Source organism: Nyctibius grandis, chromosome 4, assembly GCF_013368605.1.
Source record: "Nyctibius grandis isolate bNycGra1 chromosome 4, bNycGra1.pri, whole genome shotgun sequence".
NCBI classification, from domain to species: Eukaryota; Metazoa; Chordata; class Aves; order Nyctibiiformes; family Nyctibiidae; genus Nyctibius; species Nyctibius grandis.
The window spans coordinates 70480024-70498406 of NC_090661.1; the positions used below are offsets into that span (position 1 = coordinate 70480024).

Sequence of the window (18383 nt, forward strand, 5' to 3'; positions counted from 1 at the left end):
CTAATGCCTTTAGCTTTGTTGTGGTATCATAACTGTTTATGAAGAGTGAAGAAATTGAATTTGGCTAATGTGACCTGACACTTCTGCTACAAAACCAGTTTTTTAAGTGTATACAGTTTTTCAGAAAATGTGCCAACTTTTTTTTTCTAAAAATAGTAATACTAATGAAAAAAAATGACACCCCTTTTAAAAATTTTACTTTGAAGCTCAGTGTTTTTACTTTTAGTTCTCTACTACCTCCCTCCCTTCTCCCTCCCTTCTTTGTTCAAATGGAGAGGATATAAGGAGAATTCAGATGCTGCATGTCTTAAGCGAAAGCGTTCCCAAGGTACAGTAAATGTAGATTTCTTTTTTGTAGTACTCCTGGCTTAGGAAGCTTTAAATTCTAGTTTGCTTCTGTCAGTTCAATGTGTTAGATTTACATGCTTCAGTTTCTTGAGCTGTATTCATGCCATTTCCTTCAAAAGGGAAGGAAAAAGCATCATAGATCTTAGAAGAAAAGTAGAAGTGTTGTGAATCTTAGAGAAAAGTAGATGCCAATAGTATCCTGCAGTAATCCTTATTATAATTGTTTGTGACTGATGAAAACTGTGTGTGTTTGTTTCTTACACTCTTTATATGTGGTTTGGCTTTTTCAATAAACTAAAAGCAACTTTTTTAGAATCACAGCAGGCCTGATATAAGTTAAATTACGTCAGAGGAGGAATGAAACGTTTATACTAGACAATGTTTTGTTTGCCACTTTTTTTTTGGATAATGCATGCATCTTTAATTTTATGTTGTAAATTATTTTTGCTGCAGCTTTTGTACGAGTACTGGAATTAAATGAGGCTTTGAACATACGCTATAACAAGGGGAAGCTATGTAGAATACATGATAAAGGCTGCTGTGTTGCAGAAAACAACTTTGAACTTTGCAGCAGCTGATGTGCATATTTGTTTCAGAAAGTGGGAGTAGATCTCACAGGAGCCATTAATGATTGCAGAAGGCTCAAAAGTACTTGTCACTGGTCTTTCTCTGCCACTGTTAAAGCTGATTAAACTTTTACTGACTTCAGTGACTGTAGAACTAGACTGCTGAAAACTGCACCCTCGATTTAAAATGTAAATGCAGACAGTAGGTTTAGAGTTATTCTTGCCACACCATATATTCTTTTAGCTCCCAGGGATATAGTAAAGTATGAGAATTTATTTTGACATGCATAGATGTTTGCTTTTTGACTTCCTTTAGTTCTGTTTTTCTGTAATTGGGTCCAAAGGAAAATGCCTGAAATCAAAATGTTTAATAGTAAACTTTTTCCTGCTTCTTCTCACACATGGAACTCGAGTCTGTTAAAGGTGAATTATGTGTAACTGCTGTCTTGAGCAGTAAGAAAGGATTTCTTCCTTTTATTTTGTTAGTGTAATTTTGAAATTATTTTGTGTTTTTTTTTTTTCTTCAAATCATGTTCAGTTGTGGTAATGAATGTGCTTGAATTAATTAAAAGCAGGCACTAATATAACAAATAATGACATTGATGAATTGAGAGGTGGTGAAGTGCAATACAAAAATGACAGCAATGTGAAACAGCCCGATTTAATTAAGAGTAATAGCCTTTTTAATGGATTTGCATTTTTTTTTAAAAATAAATAAAAAAAGGTTTTAAAATCTACAGCTGTACCTCAGGTTTACACACCAGAACTTCGGAGTTGTTTAAGAAAGAACAACAGCAGCCCAATTCTGCTCTCAGCTGCATGTATGATGTAGCAAGGTTTTGTGCAGAAACTAATGCTTACTGATGTATTTTTAAATCCCTGGAAAATAAAAGAAGGCAGAAAAGGTTATAAGACAGTATGTACCCCTTCTCTGGTCTTTAGCCCTGACCAGAATGACAGTGCCTTCGTGGAGGAGATGAAGATAACATCAGCTCTTAGCACTTCAAAGGTGCTTTCCTCTAGATTGATTTTGACTTGAGCACAGTCAAGCTCTGGCAGAGGAGAATCACCCTGTGCTTTGGTCTTGGCAGGTGGATAAAAGTATTGAGTAAAAAACCAGGTGCTTACCTTAAAAGGTCTTTAATTTTAAACTCTTGGCCTCCTGAAATGCCATGTTCAAGTGCCTGTCTGTCTGCACTTGCTCCTGGAGGTGTTTGGCTCCTCAAGCATTTGGGCTGGGAGGACGTTTGCACTAGCAGCGCACACGCAGCGTGCACATTCCCAGCTTCTCCACGGGTTTTGTGCTATGAGCATAAAAACCAGTGCAGGCTTTCTGCTCCTCAGTTATTCAGTTGTTTTGACTCAAGATGGGTTTCTGCAGTCTAATTGAGCTCAAGTTCTTTGAGGCTTTAGGAATATGTATTCTATATTTTATATTTACCTCTTAGTTTTTCATATTTAAACGTTTGAGAGGGATTTTTCTGTCTGTGTTCATCTATCTGAAACTGGAGGTTTGTTTGAGAGTTCTTCAGCTGAAAGAAGTCCTTTCGTGATGCCTCTCACTTCCCCTGTGCTTCTCTCCTTGTTTTTGCATGGCTTGCTCGCTGCTGTCTAGCATCAGGCTGTCTTCCATCTACAGTGGGGTTGTGCCTTCCATGTACTTATACTCTAGGTGTCTGTCGTGGTTGGTATTCCTGAAAAATGTTTCATTTCTAGTTTCTGGCTATAAAGGAAACCAAAACTTGGTCTCATTTCTATGGACTTGGGCGTTAATCCCAAACTAGAAGAACCAGCAGCGTACAGAATACGTAGGGTTTTCTGCAACTGGGGAAGATGCACTTACAGAGACACTTAGTAAGAAAGCTGTGCACGTTGTCAGTGTCAGAGAAGTAGTTCATGTGAAAACAAAGCTGCGAGAAGTCTGATCCCCAGAGAGATTCCTGTCCCGTGGTTTTACAGGAGACCCTTCATCTTCCGTACCTACCGTTCAGAGATGCCGTAGCTGCGGTCAGATCTCAGTGATGCTCAGCAACATCCCAGCCTGGTGCCCTGGAGAGAATCTGCAAACACAAAAACCATGCTCCTGAAGGACCCAGAAGCAGAGGAATGAACACAAAGAGCATTCCCCTGTGCCATACCCACTGCCTAATCTGAATTCTGTGGCTCAGCTTCCTCAGCCAAGCTACGACATGCCTTGGTGACTTCCTGACACTCTGACATCTCTCGGTGTGAAGAGCTCCCGAGTTGTCAGTTTGACCACCTCTGCAGCAGGCAGGTTTATAGGACAGTCGCCATTTGTTCTGAAAAGAGAATGTAAATCATGTTATCTCATCATCTTCAGGGAAATGTAACTCTCTCTTCCTCATGTTCAGTTTCCAAACAGCAATGGCAGCCCTTGTTATCCCATACTTGGAAAGCACAGTTTGCATATTTTGATTTTTTTCTAGCATGCTTATTGTCAGACTGCTGTCAAATCCTCTCCAAAGACACTGTTTTTGTTCCCTGCTTCACTATTAACACACCCTGGGACTGTCAGCAGCAGAAGCTCCTTTTGGTTGGGTTCTTGAGAGTCTTGAGAATCTCTTCATGGTCCTCGGTGCAGTGTTGGCCCTCATGAAAAGGTACCTTATTGCAGGGTAGTTTTTTTTTTTTTTTACCTAAAAAGTATCTTCTGTGCATAATGACAGAAAACCACTGTCTCTGCCTAGATGTGCATGCACATGTAGCTTGTGGATCATCTGTATGTACATTTATCCCTGTAACTGATCTCAACTAGGCAGCTCTTTTCTCAGTTGGGTTTCTGCCATGCAAATCTGCAAGGGTGTATCATTTTTCTCTCCCCAGACATTGTCATCACTGGGACAGATTCTTATGTAAGGATAGAGAAAGCACAACCATAGTCATCAAGTGCGGTGTCACGCCTATTTTGAAGGGGTATTCTTGCCCACCAAGAGGGCCTGGAGCTCAGGGTGATAGATTTTCCCTTATTAGGGGATTTTTGTTCCACTGGTGGACATCACATCCAGGGTCTGAGGATGACCAGACATTCCAATGTTTATATAAATTTAAAAAGGGGAGACAAAATCTCACCCCATCTCAGTAAGAGGGTGGATTGGTCTGTGGAACTGGTGCATTGATCTGCAGGCAGACCTTTTAAACAGTGCATCCCATGGGATTTCAAAACAGAGTGCCAAGGTGGAGCACCCAGCTGAGTTTGTTTTGACTCAGGTGACTCTTGTTAACTTTTAAAGGAATGTGTCTGCTCCTGGTTGGTAAAATAGGCACCCTGGAAGTGTTATCCAAACTTCTGCAAAATACTTCACTGGAGTGCCTGGTGCCTTTGAAATGCCCCGCAGCCCCTGTTTTTCAGTGATTGAGTCTCTCTACAGCTGGTTTGGGCTTTGCTGTGGAGAATGCACGTGGACAGGCCCTCAAAAGCAAAGCAGTGAACGTGTTGGTAAACAAAATTTACTAAGAGATGCAAAATAAAATGTAAATATGTCAATTAAAATTGCAAAATTTATCATCTTACTGGCAAATGGGTAGATTCTCTGGAAAGTGTTGTCCATTATGCATGTTCTGGATCCTGCCACTTCCCTAAAAACTCCTGATATTTTGTGGTTGAAGGAAAACTGAGAGGCAAGCACAAACACTTTTTTTTTTTCTTTTTTAAATTCTGGGTGCTGGGTAGAAAGGAAGGGTGTATAGTCCAAGTGCTGTAAAAAACGTATCTGAGCTTGAATGCAATGTGTATGTTAACGCATCTCAGAGAGGTAAGTTACTCTGTCAAGAGACAAGGAAGTACAGTCCTGCTGAAGGTTACTGGTAGTTTCATGTGGTGCTTTTGTTAACAGTACACCAGATTTTTCAGGTTCCCTTTTGAAGGCATTACTAAATATGCAGAGAGGTAGCGTTGGATAATATTTCATTTGCAGTTCCTCAGTACTTGCATGTCTTGTAGTTGATTTTGATGTGGCCTTCAACATATGTGTTTTTGAAGAATACCGTAAAAGTTAGGAATTTGTTCTTCCCAAGTGAGAACAATTCATGTAGGGTAGGGAAGCCCTACTTCTTTCTGTATATTCTTTCAGCAGAGAAGCTGGACTTCATTCCAGAAAGAGTTTGAGGATTGCTCCTTCCCAAACTGCTGTTTTTCCAGTGGTGATAAGTGACTTGGCCACGGGCCTCTTGTCTCTTCCTCTGTGTGCTTTGGATGTTGAGCACAATGCTCTCCAAAGGCATCAAGTTCCAGCCCTCCTCTGTCAGCTTCAGTAGGGACCTACTCTGAGAGGGATTTTACAGAACACAGATGGAACAGCTCTTGAAGACCTGCTGGACAATGCATAGAAAGTCTACACTGGTCATGGAATTGAGGATGGAGGAGATTGCAGAGACATCTGCAAGGAGGCCCCTTGCCTTTGCCACTGGAGTACATGCCTGTCTCAGGACATCACAGTCTCCATTGCATTGTCTCCAAGTCTGAAAGAGGAAGTTTTGCTGGGAATTTCCTTTTCTTCTCCAGCTCTAAACTGAGATTTCTGGACATGGACTCATCTCTGCGCCTGCAGGGATGTTTATGAAAACGTGTTCATTGAGTTCTCACTGCATTGCTTCTTGCTCTGGCCAGTCATTACCCTAAGCTGACATGTCTGCGCTTCAAAGTCAGGCTCATTTCCTTTCCTGTTCTTGCTCTGTCAGTTTAAAACAGCAATATAGTTCTAGTTATTGTTTGTGAATCAGTTGTTTGCTATGACAGAAGGGGTAATCCTTCTCTAATCTCCTTATTTCTTACAAATTTCATTTAGTTTTTCATCAAACTATGTCAGGTCTATCTGCCTTGGCAAGGAAACAAAAAGTACTACAGGAGAAAGGTCACAACATGTAGCTTAATGTGGCTGGTTTGTGCTGTAGCAGAGGTAAAATATGAAATTGTGATGGCTCAGGCTTTCTCAGAATGTTTTTAGAAGAGTATAAAAAATTCATTTGAGTGGCTTCAAGTAGGGGACAGGCTAGAGCTCCACTTGTTATGGAAAAAAAAACCCAACCCCAAAGCAAAACCCCCCTGGGTGTTTTCTATGACTTTGAAGTTTTTAGCAAGACTGATGACAATTAAGTAGCTTTTTTTTTTTTTTTAAGACACTTCTTTTGTCACAGGGCTGTTGCCGTTGTCAGCTCTCCAAGTGTGTATCCCACGTTAGATGAGACCTAAGCAGCAGATTTCAAAACTTAGGTGAAATCCAAATTACTAGCGATACAGCGGTGGTACTGCTTTGTTCAAGTAAGCTCTAAGCCTTCGATGAGAGGTTCTGACTTGCATCATAACATGCCTGCTGTGCTTAATCCCGACAGTCAGGCAGTGTGTCATGAGGTTGGTCCCAGAGCTCAATCAGTTCCAAATCTGGAAAACACACAACAACTGCACAAAAAACCACGAGAGCTCTTAGTGGCTTTTGAAAGAGCTAGATTCTTTTCTGTGCCAGAAATTACTCATTCAGACGCTTTCTCGTTGAACTGCATTTCCAGCTCCTAGGATAGAAATGCAATGGAGCCTTCTAGTAATGGAGCCTTGAAAGCCACTGTGTTGCTGTAGCACACTGTAGCCTCAGTCAAAACTAGGGACCTCACTGGACGGGACACAGGAGAGAGAAGATAGGAGTGAAATTGTGCTTTTCTAGCAAGAGTGCGTGGGGCAGCCACATGGTTATCACATCAACCTGCAGTATTTCAGGATGCATTGCCCTGCCCCACCCTGGTTTTTGTTTTCAGCTGAGGGAGTATTTTGGAAACCCTCATCCCAAAATGAGGGTGGGAGGAGAATGATGTGAAATGTCCTCAGAGGTGGTCTCCAAACTGCTGCTTGTCCTGGTTAGATTAATCCTAAACGTAAAAACTTTTCAAGGTAAGAAGTCATTCGGATTTAGGTATAATGGAGCTGTAGATTTTAATATGTGTGTACATTACCCTTCTCTCTCTCTGAAGAGGCTTTTTTTCTTTTCCTCTTACCCATCCAAATTAAATGTTGTTCCTTTTTGCTGCAGCTATTCATAGTCTAAAGTTGAGTCGCAACCATGTGGACTGGCACAGTGTGGATGAAGTGTATCTTTACAGTGATGCAACAACATCTAAAATTGCAAGAACTGTTACACAAAAGTTGGGGTTTTCCAAAGGTAATATTTCTCAGAGTTTGTAAAGAATATTGTCAATACTGGTATTTTAAGTCTGTTACTTTAATGCTAGAAGGCGATTTCAAATTGGAAGTTTTAACATGTGACTAGCCCACTTTGGCCATTGCAGTTTTTACAGAAGGGTACATTAGGTGCCTCAGGTTGTTGTACATGATTGTAACTAGATGTGAATAGGCTATGACTTATTTTTATTACATATTTTATTATTATTTTGGATGCAGCAGTTAGCATTACGTAATAACTATATGAAAATATTACAGTGGCAGAGTCTAGCAGCTACAATGTAAGAATTACAGTTCCCTTTGCAACCTTCACTTTACAGCTGTGTCCTTGCATACTGTGATGCATTCCTTAAATACATGGTCATAGCTTCCCCTCTTGCCAGCTCTTGCTTTTTTTCAGTTCATTAAACAGACGTAGGAGCTGAGAGGAGGGGTGAAGCATTTAGACAGAAATTGTGTCTGGTAGGAAACCAGGCTCATTTAAGCTCAAAACTACCAGTTATGAAGGCAGCGAGGCTGAGATGGTTGGAAGAGAGGATGGTTTCTCTCAAGCAAAAGGCAGATTATTGCCAACCTAGAAAACTGGAGCTTGTCCTCTCTGTCGTGGTGCTCCTACGCACTGCTGGACAACTACAAAAACAAGAACATCCCCATCTGTTTTGCTCCTTGGTCTCTGAAGAGACGAGATCAGGTAATAGGTTTGGCTTTAATCTCCATGCCTCTGTTCTGCAATTAATGCCCTCTTACCCCACAGGGCTCTTGGGTGGATACTTAATTAAAGTTTGCCAAGAATTAATATAATTCAATGCTTCAGTTCCAGGAGAAATTAAGTGTTCTGTACCCAGAACATGATTTGGATAGTGTGTAATAAATAATAAGCAAGATCCGTCCTAAACAATTTGGGAGGGGAAATACCAAGTAGAAGCCCACTTGATAAACAAAACCTGTCCTGTGTAAAAACTGCCCGCAGTGTTTTCCTCCTCCTTAAAAACAAACCAAGTTGGTTGTTTCAGTTTTTGTGGCGGGAATGAAGCTGCCTTCCTCTACGTGGCCATCTGAAGGGGTTGCTGGATTCAGGCACAGCTGGCACTCATGCAAGGCTGTGGTCCTCTGGATGGGTCTGTCACTGGAGGGGGATGGAGACACGCCGTGCCAGTGGGTTTCTTAAGCCATCAGCGGGGCACTGAGAGAATACCCATATTTGCCCTGGGTAATTGATTTTTGGTTTGGCTACTGAGCTGGAGAACGGATGGGGAAATTTGAGGTTGGATCAGCTTGAAATAAAACGTAGGTTTTCCCTGTCAAAATGAAAAATTGTACAGCTTTTCAACCAGCTCTCTGAACTGGGTCAGAGAAAGAATGACAACGTTTATCAGTTTTGTGGCCACATCATTTCCATGATCCATCCGTGCTGTGGAAGTAAGGTGGGGATGTGAGGAGGTTTAATGATTGAGACACACAGAAGAAGGGTATTGTGTTGTAAAAGTGGATGGACAACTATACAACTGCTTTCCAAAAAGTTGTTTTTCAAAACATCTCTGAAATCAGTTATCTTTACAGTGGAAATGGCCTGTTAATACATTGATACAATTAATATCACCTAGTTGCTCAAGTCTCTCAAGAGTTTCAAATTGCAGATATTTAAATATACATGCTATTTCTTTATGTATAATCTTATCTTCAAAATACTTTAATGTGTTGGTCTGAGACAAGTCAAGCTTCTGTCAACATATAAGACCATTGCACTTCATAGAATGTAACTGATCCAGGATAATGTTTTTTCTACAGCTTCAAGTAGTGGGACAAGGCTACATAGAGGCTATGTAGAAGAAGCTACGTTAGAAGACAAGCCACCACAAACTACTCACATTGTGTTTGTTGTGCATGGTATTGGGCAGAAAATGGACCAAGGAAGGATCATCAAAAATACAGCTATGTGAGTGCTTTGTAATATTTGCAGTACCAACTCTAGCCTGAATACAAGGCTGACGTTATAAATGACAGCAGACCCTTTGGTTTAAGCTATATCTTTTCCTGTTTCCTTCTCCTCTTCCCCTGAGTCATTCGTCTTTCTGTTGTGAGTACACTGCTTTCTATGTTAATTCAGATGTATGGGCCTCGTGAGGGCAGCTGCAAGCCAGAAGAGCAAAGATATATTCTGTTTTCATCACCAACACTTGCGACTTTTAGGGGACTGACCCGTGAATTTCTAGCAGCTGTGGTCAGTGACTTCACTGAGTGGGGAGAGATTTTTCATTTACTCACAATCAAGGGGAATCTCCATTGTTCCTGCTGGTTGTCAGAATAGTGGGCAATTGAAGTGCATACTGGTAAGAGAGGGGGAATGGGGAGCTAGTGGGAATGTTGGCATTCCTTACTTCATGCTGTTGGAAGCTATTGCTGTGAGACTGCTCATTGAGTTCTGTGCATAGATGCCAGATGAAAAGTAAAACATGACTGAAAGCTTACCAGATCTTTTCATTGAATGTCTTTTGTGCAGACTGGTTTGCAATTGGTTTTTGGTTTGCCACTTGAGCTAACTCAGAAGGCCACTTAGGGTGCTGGTGAATGGGAAGAGAAACTCCTCAGCTATTGAGAATGCCATACCTGAGAAGATTTTTGAATCACAGAATCGCAGACTGGTTGGGGTTGGAAGGCACCTCTGGAGATCATCCAGTCCAACCCCCTGCCAAAGCAGGGTCACCCAGAGCACGTTGCATGGGGTCATGTCCAGGCGGGTTTTGAATATCTCCAGAGAAGGAGACTCCCCACCCTCCCTGGGCAGCCTGTGCCAGTGCTCTGGCACCCTCACAGTAAAGAAGTTCCTCCTCATATTCAGATGGAACTTCCCATGTTTCAGTTTGTGCCCGTTACCCGTTGTCCTGTCTCTAGGCACCACTGAGAAGAGTCTGGCCCCATCCCCTTGACACCCACCCCTGAGGTATTTGTAAGCATTGATAAGATTCCCCCCTCAGTCTTCTCTTCTCCAGGTTGAACAGACCCAGCTCCCTCAGCCTCTCCTCATAGGAGAGATGCTCCACTGCTCTGATCATATTTGTACCCTTCTGCTGGACTCTCTCCAGTAGTTCCTTGTCTTTCTTGAACTGGGGGGCCCAGAACTGGACACAGTTACTGCAGGTGTGGCCTCACCAGGGCTGTGTAGAGGGGCAGGATAACCTCCCTCGACCTGCTGGTCACACTCTTCCTAATGCACCCCAGGATGCCATTGGCCTTCCTGGCCCCAAGGGCACATTGTTGGCTCATGGGGAAATTGTCCACCAGAACTCCCAGGTCCTTCTCTGCAGAATACTAGAAGAAATTGTAAAGTCTTGATGACAGCATTGTGGGGGACAAGGTGGTGTTAACAAATGCTCCATTAGCTGAAAGAAGAGGCTAGAAAAGTGTTAATTGCAGGTAGGTGTTGTGCAGATGGTTTAGTACGTGTGTCCCAAATAGTTCCATGTTCCATCAAAGTCAACAGAAACAGTGACGTACCCAGTGACTCCTGTGAAAGTGTGTGTAGAGCGGGGATTGCTGATTTTCACAGAATCCCAGAATCAATCAGGTTGGAAGAGCCCTCTGGGATCATCGACTCCAACCATTGCCCTGACACCACCCTGTCAACTAGACCATGGCACTAAGTGCCATGTCCAGGCTTTTCTTAAACACCTCCAGAGATGGTGACTTCACCACCTCCCTGGGCAGCCCCTTCCAATGGCTAATGACCCTTTCTGAGAAGAAATGCTTCCTCATGTCCAACCTGAACCTCCCCTGGCGAAGCTTGAGGCTATGTCCTCTTGTCCTATCACTAGTTGCCTGGGACAAGAAGCAAGTAGTTCTCCTAGTGGTAGGAGCTTTGTGGTAGGAGCTTTGTGAACTTCCCTTTAAATCCCCAATGGCAATGTAGGTCAGTGCTTGTGCTGTCGCTGTGGTATGTACCATCACATCAGCAGGTTCCTGTGTTTGTTCAGCTCGTTGTTCTGCTCTGGTGTCCTCTGGTGTAGTAGAGTAGACCTTGATTTCACTGCTGCGTCATTTGTCATCTCAGACGAACAACCTGCTACTCCCTACTCCACTTGGTCTGGCGCTTCACTGCTCTTTTATTCATGTTGTTTAGGAGCAAGCAATCAAAACCAAAGAGAAAAGGATCCATAGCCCTTGATAAAAAGCTTAAGTTAGTCACCAAAATAAATGTAAAAACTTAAATTTTTGTAGGAGACAATTACACTGGAAATGCAAATACCCTAAATTTAAGTTGCTGTTCTAACAGTGACAAGAAATGAAACTTCCACTTTGGAATCATTAAGGTTTTCTGCTTTTTCTTTCTCTCTACCCCATTTTTTATTGAACATACATACAGGGGTTCTATGGGTGGATTAACTTCAGCTCAGGACACAGTGCATAGGTGTTCATTCTATAAGAAGTCCTGCTTTAATTGGCAGCCCATTATGTGAAATCTTTTATCTAAAAGGGAAACAAGACTTTTTGTGCTTCAGTAAATCTCACCCATATCCTCAAGAAATATCAGACAGTATTGCATAGCCTTTTAAAATGCTAATTATTGGCATAAATTGTGTATTCTGTACAAAATCTGCAAATGAAAGCATCATTTTAGATGGAAGTGTCTCTCTATTTTTTTTAAATACCTTAAAACTTATCAGTGAAGAAGATCCCATATGTTCTAAGAAGAGATGTTAGAAGAAATGTCTGCCAGGCCAGCACGATGGCAGCTCTCACAAGGCGTACTAGCACTTTCTGTTAGCACCTTCATCTGTGATATGTGTGTGTATTTTTTTTTTTTCTTTGCATTAGGGACACAGGGAGTCAGATGTTGCCTTTTGAAAAAGGATAAAACAGATAAGGAGAAATATTTTTTGACTGTTTACACTTTAAAGTAGAAGCTAAAGGGAAAAGACCTCAGTGTTGTTTTCCTTTTAAATCCATGTTCTTTAGTAGGAAACCTGTAGTTGCAGCCATGCTAATTCTGTAACTTAAGCCATAGGTCTGCCCATCAGTGTCACAGAATCCCAGACTCACAGAATCAATCAGGTTGGAAGAGCCCTCTGGGATCATCGAGTCCAACCATTGCCCTGACACCACCATGGCAACTAGACCATGGCACTAAGTGCCATGTCCAGTCTTTTCTTAAACACCTCCAGAGATGGTGACTCCACCACCTCCCTGGGCAGCCCCTTCCAATGGCTAATGACCCTTTCTGAGAAGAAATGCTTCCTAATGTCCAACCTGAACCTCCCCTGGCGAAGCTTGAGGCTGTGTCCTCTTGTCCTATCACTAGTTACCTGGGAGAAGAGGCCGACTCCCATTCCACTACACCCTCCCTTCAGGTAGTTGTTTCTTCCCTCACCAATCTCTGGGTGCCACCAGCGGATGTAGGAGGCACCGTCAGCCCTCAGAGCTCATCATGGTCTTGGGCTGCATGCAGCTTTGAAGGACTTGGATGTCACTCATGACATACGTGTGCAGGTGTGGGAGCCCTGGGGTAGGTGGGGTGTGTGTACCTTAGAAATAGAAAGTTGCTTTTGGTTGAGGCCTCAGGACATCTGGCAGGACACGTTCCTCTGCGGAATGCCACCGGTCTTCTCGATGGGCTCTGGGACACGGCTGGGGAGGGAACAGAGACGAGGCAGGCTGGCCGAGGCAAACTCCATGACACCTTGCCTTGTTTTGGTATGGTGCTTGGAGGGACTCTGGGATCTTGTTCAGGTGCTTTTTCTTTCTACCATCCACAAAAGAAATCTCTTGTGCATTTTGTCTTTGTCACATACATTTATCGTTGCTTCTTTTGGGGTTCGTTCTACACTGGGATGAAACTTTTGTATTTATTTCAACCCGTGTGAGAGCAACACTTCAGTTCATAGCACAAAACCAAAGCCTCATTTGAAAAGTGGTCCTAAAAGAAATAAAATGAAAGAAAAGTGCAAAAATACAGCTTATAACCCAGACAGGGAATACTCTGTCTGTAACCCAGGCTGGTGTGAGACCCTACCAGAGCTCATTTGATGTGCTCTGTCCTCAGGTTACTGCATCGAGAAGGAATTGGTGCAGCTTACGTGATGCATCTGCATCGTTAGGCAGATCCTGTTGGTTACAGAGGTGAAAACAGAACCCTGCTTCCAGGGTAATTTAAAATTATATGCACTAATTTCATTAAGGAATGCAGTTCAATCTAATCATTGACGTGGTTAGAGGCTGTGGTCGCAGGGTGTCCTGTGAGTAGGTAAATGGAGAAGATGCATTTTATCGATGCTTGAATGAACAGGGCTTTGGTAGATGTGACATGATTTTGTTTCTTCACAGTGTAGTTAAACACATTTATTACCTAAATGTAGCGCGGCAGCTGGTACAACAAGCTGCTCCTGTCAGTGCTGATATTAACTGCAGAACTTGTCTGGGAAGAGACAGTACCTGCCTCCTCCAGGCTGGAACGGTGATTCAGCTGACCTAGTGTGAACAGAATAACATGCTGTGAGCCGCTTTGGGAGCGTGGGGATGGTTATTTAAGGAAGAAGATAATATATTCTGTATTTCTGTGTGATATAAACTGAGATACCATGGCATAATGTACTTAACTGGTTTTTTTTTTATGTGCCATCAGGTTCAGTATTCTGGAATTACTAGGTTTCTGATAAGGTACAATGTTTTCTTTAAAAAAAAAAAAAAAAAACCCAAAAAACCCACAAAACATTTTTGATCTCCTTTTATTTTACTGTACACACTTTTGTATTATTATTTGAAATATTTTTTCCCTGAAGCCTAATCTCTGATTTTGTTAAACTTATGCTTCTAGATTGGGAGGAGATCCTTACACATATTAAATAGAATTTAGGAATGTTACTATCCATGTTTCCAACCTCCTTTAAAAAAATCCTGTTCTTTTACCTGACTTAGCTAAAGGTCAGACCTTTAGGCTGACCCTCTAAATTTCATCAGCTCCTGTGCTTGAAAAACTAAATGAAGTAGCTGCTCTGTGTATTTCCATAATAGCTGTAATGTTGTGACGCTTCTTGGCTGCTCTTACCCTAAAGCTGGTATCTGTCTGCCTCTGTCTGAATCTCCTGTTTTGATTCGAAAATTATATTTGCCCGTGCTGCTGCTCGTGGCACAAAACTTGCTGCCTGGACAAGCAACATCATCTTGGCGTTCCATAATCACCAATTACATTTTTATTGCAAGTCCCATTAGAAAGTATTTTAATTGTGGATTATCATTATAATAATTATTTCAGAATAGCTATTTTGGTAAATTTCCAGTGGTATGCAAGCCCTTGCAGAGTGCAGAACCTATCAGAGGCCTTTCAGTGCATTAAAAATGCACTGCTGGAATCTTAAATCAAGGTTTCATGTAAAATTTTTCCTATAATTTTTAGCTTTTCAGATATTTGGTAGTTTTGCTTATTTTCCATTTAAATGCTTGCATTGCATTAAATACATATTACATGTTTGTTTTCCATTCTTCAGTGCTGGTAATAATTAATTGCATATTCTTCTGAAATTAAGTGTCCAAATGGTAAAAATTGTCTTAGAAGTTTCAACTTGAGCTTGTCTTCCAAGCTAAATGAGAAGTTCAGCCCAAGAGGTAAAAGGTGATAGTTAGGGCATTAAATACTCTCGTAAGAGCTTGTTTTGTGTACATTTATTAATTACCTAACACATGACTGCATAGTGGATGGAAGCTGTAACAGCCTGTTGAGGACTTCCAGGTATCTCTAGATGTATTCTCATTCTCATCCTCCCCCATCCCTCATTTCTGCCTGGTGCTGCCCTTTCCTTGCCCACACCAGCACGACTGTCCATATGGTCCCGTTGTAAACTGGATCCCGTCTGGGTCGGGCTTACTTTGGTTGCATCCTAGAATTTCCATCTTTCTTTGAAAGTAAAACCAGTCTGCATGTGTCTTAGAGCAGCAGTCTTAATGTGCTCTGCTCTGAGAGCAGATGAATCCCTGAAGAGCAGTGGCAGAAGATGACTTGTGTCTTGCAGTTGCTCTTTGAAATCTGCCTAGAGTAAGGCTTGAGTTTGCATTTCTGCGGTGCAGCTGAGCTTTTGAAAACAGCTTCCCTTTCTTTTCCTCTGGCTTGAGCAGATCTTGATTTTTATTACTCATGCCCGCTACTCTCACTTGGACTTATCGAATTTAGCTCAAGCCAGCCCTGAGTTTCCTCAATAACTCATAGTATTATTTCCTCAAAGAGGCAGTGAGTGCTGCCCTCCATTTGGAACTCCAGAGTGGTGAAAGTTGGGGAATGCTTTAGAGCATAATTTACCAGTTGTGTCACCAAAAACCAGGAATGGATCCACATGGTTTTGCAGGCAATAGCAAGAGTTTAGGGTTTTTTGTGGGGACATCCCATTGATATCCAACTGTGTTCAGTTTTGGGCCCCTTACTACAAGAAAGACATTGAGGTGCTGGAGCGAGTCCAGAGAAGGGCAACGAAGCTGGTGAAGGGTCTGGAGAAAAAGTCTGATGAGGAGCGGCTGAGGGACCTGGGGGTGTTTAGTCTGGAGAACAGGAGGCTAAGCGAAGACCTGATCACTCTCTACAACTACCTGAAAGGATGGTGTAGCGAGGTGGGGGTCGGTCTCTTCTCGAAGGTAACAAGTGATAGGACAAGAGGAAACGGCCTCAAGTTGCACCAGGGCAGGTTTAGATTGGTATCAGGAAAAACTTCCCCGAAAGGGTTGTCAAGCACTGGAACAGGCTGCCCAGGGCAGTGGTGGAGTCACCATCCCTGGAGGTATTTGAAAGACAAGTAGATGTGGTGCTGAGGGACATGGGTTAGTGGTGGGCTTGGCAGTGCTGGGTTAATGGTTGGACTCGATCTTAAAGGTCCTTTCCAACCAAGAAAATTCTGCGATTCTGTGATTGCCCTATCTGTTAACTCAAGAGGTCAGAGTAAGAAGTTGGCTGATGTAACGCTTTTTGCATTAAAAACCATTCCCTTTTTCTTGGCTATGGATTATGTGACTGAAGAGAGTCTGCAAAGACGACTTGGGAATAAAATGAGTAACATCTTCAAGCCTTCAGGCATTTTGCTCTGTTACCAGCTATCAAGGTCATTTTATAAAATTTGTGAACTAGCTGAAGCTAACTTGCTTGTAGCTCTCCAGTTTTTAATGTAGTATTTGTGAATGCTCCACAAGAGTAAAATTAGTAGCATAATGTAGCAATAATCGTAAATATGTTAATATATCTCAGGAATACACTTGCTTAAGCAAGGATGTATACCTGTGAAAATATGGTTTTATTATTTGTTATTTTAATTAGAGAAAGGCAGCCAAGCACATTTTATTTATGGTGAGTCTGAAAGTATCTTATTTTCAGGCCATTACTTCTTGCATGGAAAATAGTAATATGTCAAAACCCTTTCTAAGGTATGCATTGCATCTGCACCTGAGTGATTTTTTTCTTAGAAAGATAATAAATTTTAGTTGTTCCCATGTGTTTTGATGTATAGATTTAAATAATTGTTGCTCTGGGGTCAGTATTTCAACATCCATTTGTATTGGAAAGGAGAAGAATTCTCTGCTTGATTAAATGAGGATTTATTACTTCAGTTGCTGTTATATTTAGTAAGTTAGTAGAGGGACTTACCATCTAATAAAATAGCTCAAAATATTTATTGTTAAAAAGCTAGAAGAAGGAAAAAGCAAGACTTTATAGCAGAACAGATAAGCATGTGTATAGCAGGTATATATTGTGGGGTCTTGCATGTGAGTGTAGCCACATGGCTTGGCAATTACACCGCAATTTTTATTAGAATTTATAATACAAAATTGTTGATCAAAATCAGTGGGAGATGTTGAATAGTGCCATTGGCTGTAAATGAGGTGTGTTGCATTGGGAATTGTTCTGCTGGTGTGCTTTAATCCTCCGTGATTCCTGTGATCAGGAGATTGGTGTGACATTGGAGAAGAGATCGGAGAAGAGGAGGCTCCGAGGTGACCTTATTGCAGTCTACAACTACCTGAAGGGAGGTTGTAGCGCAATGGGAGTCGGCCTCTTCTCCCAGGCAACCAGCGATAGGACAAGAGGACACAGCCTCAAGCTTCGCCAGGGGAGGTTCAGGTTGGACATTAGGAAGCATTTCTTCTCAGCAAGGGTCATTAGCCATTGGAAGGGGCTGCCCAGGGAGGTGGTGGAGTCCCCATCTCTGGAGGTGTTTAAGAAAAGCCTGGACATGGCACTTAGTGCCATGGTCTAGTTGCCATGGTGGTGTCAGGGCAATGGTTGGACTCGATGATCCCAGAGGGCTCTTCCAACCTGGTTGATTCTGTGATTCTGATTCTGTGATTCTACTGGTTGATTTCAGTGGATTCCAGATTTCAAGGCAGCAGTAAAATTCTTAATTTTCAGTCACATTCTACCCCAAACCCACCAGAGTTACCAGGTATCTTTCAGTTGAATTTAGGTGGTTTATTTTAAGCCCATAGTATAATACATTTAAAGTTGGTTAAACTCTTTGGAGCATGTAATGTAATTTTTCATTCTATGAGAATTTAAGTAGTTTATAACAAAAGCATGAGGTGAGGTTATTACCTGTGTTAGCAAGCATTGCTGTATTTGAACAGTAGAAATGCAAAAATGTGTTTTTCCTGGATGCGTTGGCTTTATTTGACAAGAGCACTAACAGTAGTCCTTACAGCAGCATGTTCTTTTTTTCTTTTCTTTTTTTATAGGATGAGAGATAATGTAAGAAAAATAGAGGAAAAGTATTTTTCCAATCTTGCAACGCATGTTGAATTTCTCCCGGTGGAATGGAGATCAAAACTTACCCTCGATGGAGGTACATTATTACTTACTTACTGGTCCTTTTGCTGTTCCAGTGGCTGCAGTCTGCGAAATCGTCCCCAGAAGTTTCATGCCGTGTTCTCTGCACGTACCTTGTTTGGATTTTATTATTCTCCTGCATGTAACTCAAATCTCTCTTTATTTCCAGACACTGTGGACTCAATTACTTCAGATAAACTACGAGCTTTAAGGGATATGCTGAACAGCAGCGCAATGGATATCATGTATTATACAAGTCCTCTTTACAGAGATGAAGTAAGTGTGATTATATGTAAGTTTTACTAGAGCAGGGTATAGAGGCTGAAACAGACTGGGCTTAGGAATGTAAGAGGTTTCACAGAATCACAGAATGGTTAAGGGTTGGAAGGGACCTCTGGAGATCATCCAGTCCAACCCCCTGCCACAGCAGGGTCACCCAGAGCACATTGCACAGGGTCACGTCCAGGTGGGTTTTGAATATCTCCAGAGAAGG

General features: G+C 41.9%; 1 protein-coding gene across 1 annotated transcript in view; it reads left to right on the forward strand.

Moving 5' to 3' along the window:
* Nucleotides 1-18383, forward strand: part of LOC137661789 (phospholipase DDHD1-like) — a 65328-nt gene that overhangs the window by 24318 nt on the left and 22627 nt on the right. The window contains exons 3-7 of the mRNA XM_068397412.1: nucleotides 227-328; nucleotides 6953-7081; nucleotides 8890-9037; nucleotides 17800-17906; nucleotides 18060-18166. Coding sequence (XP_068253513.1) covers nucleotides 227-328; nucleotides 6953-7081; nucleotides 8890-9037; nucleotides 17800-17906; nucleotides 18060-18166 — 593 coding nt within the window. The remainder of the gene's footprint in view (nucleotides 1-226; nucleotides 329-6952; nucleotides 7082-8889; nucleotides 9038-17799; nucleotides 17907-18059; nucleotides 18167-18383) is intronic.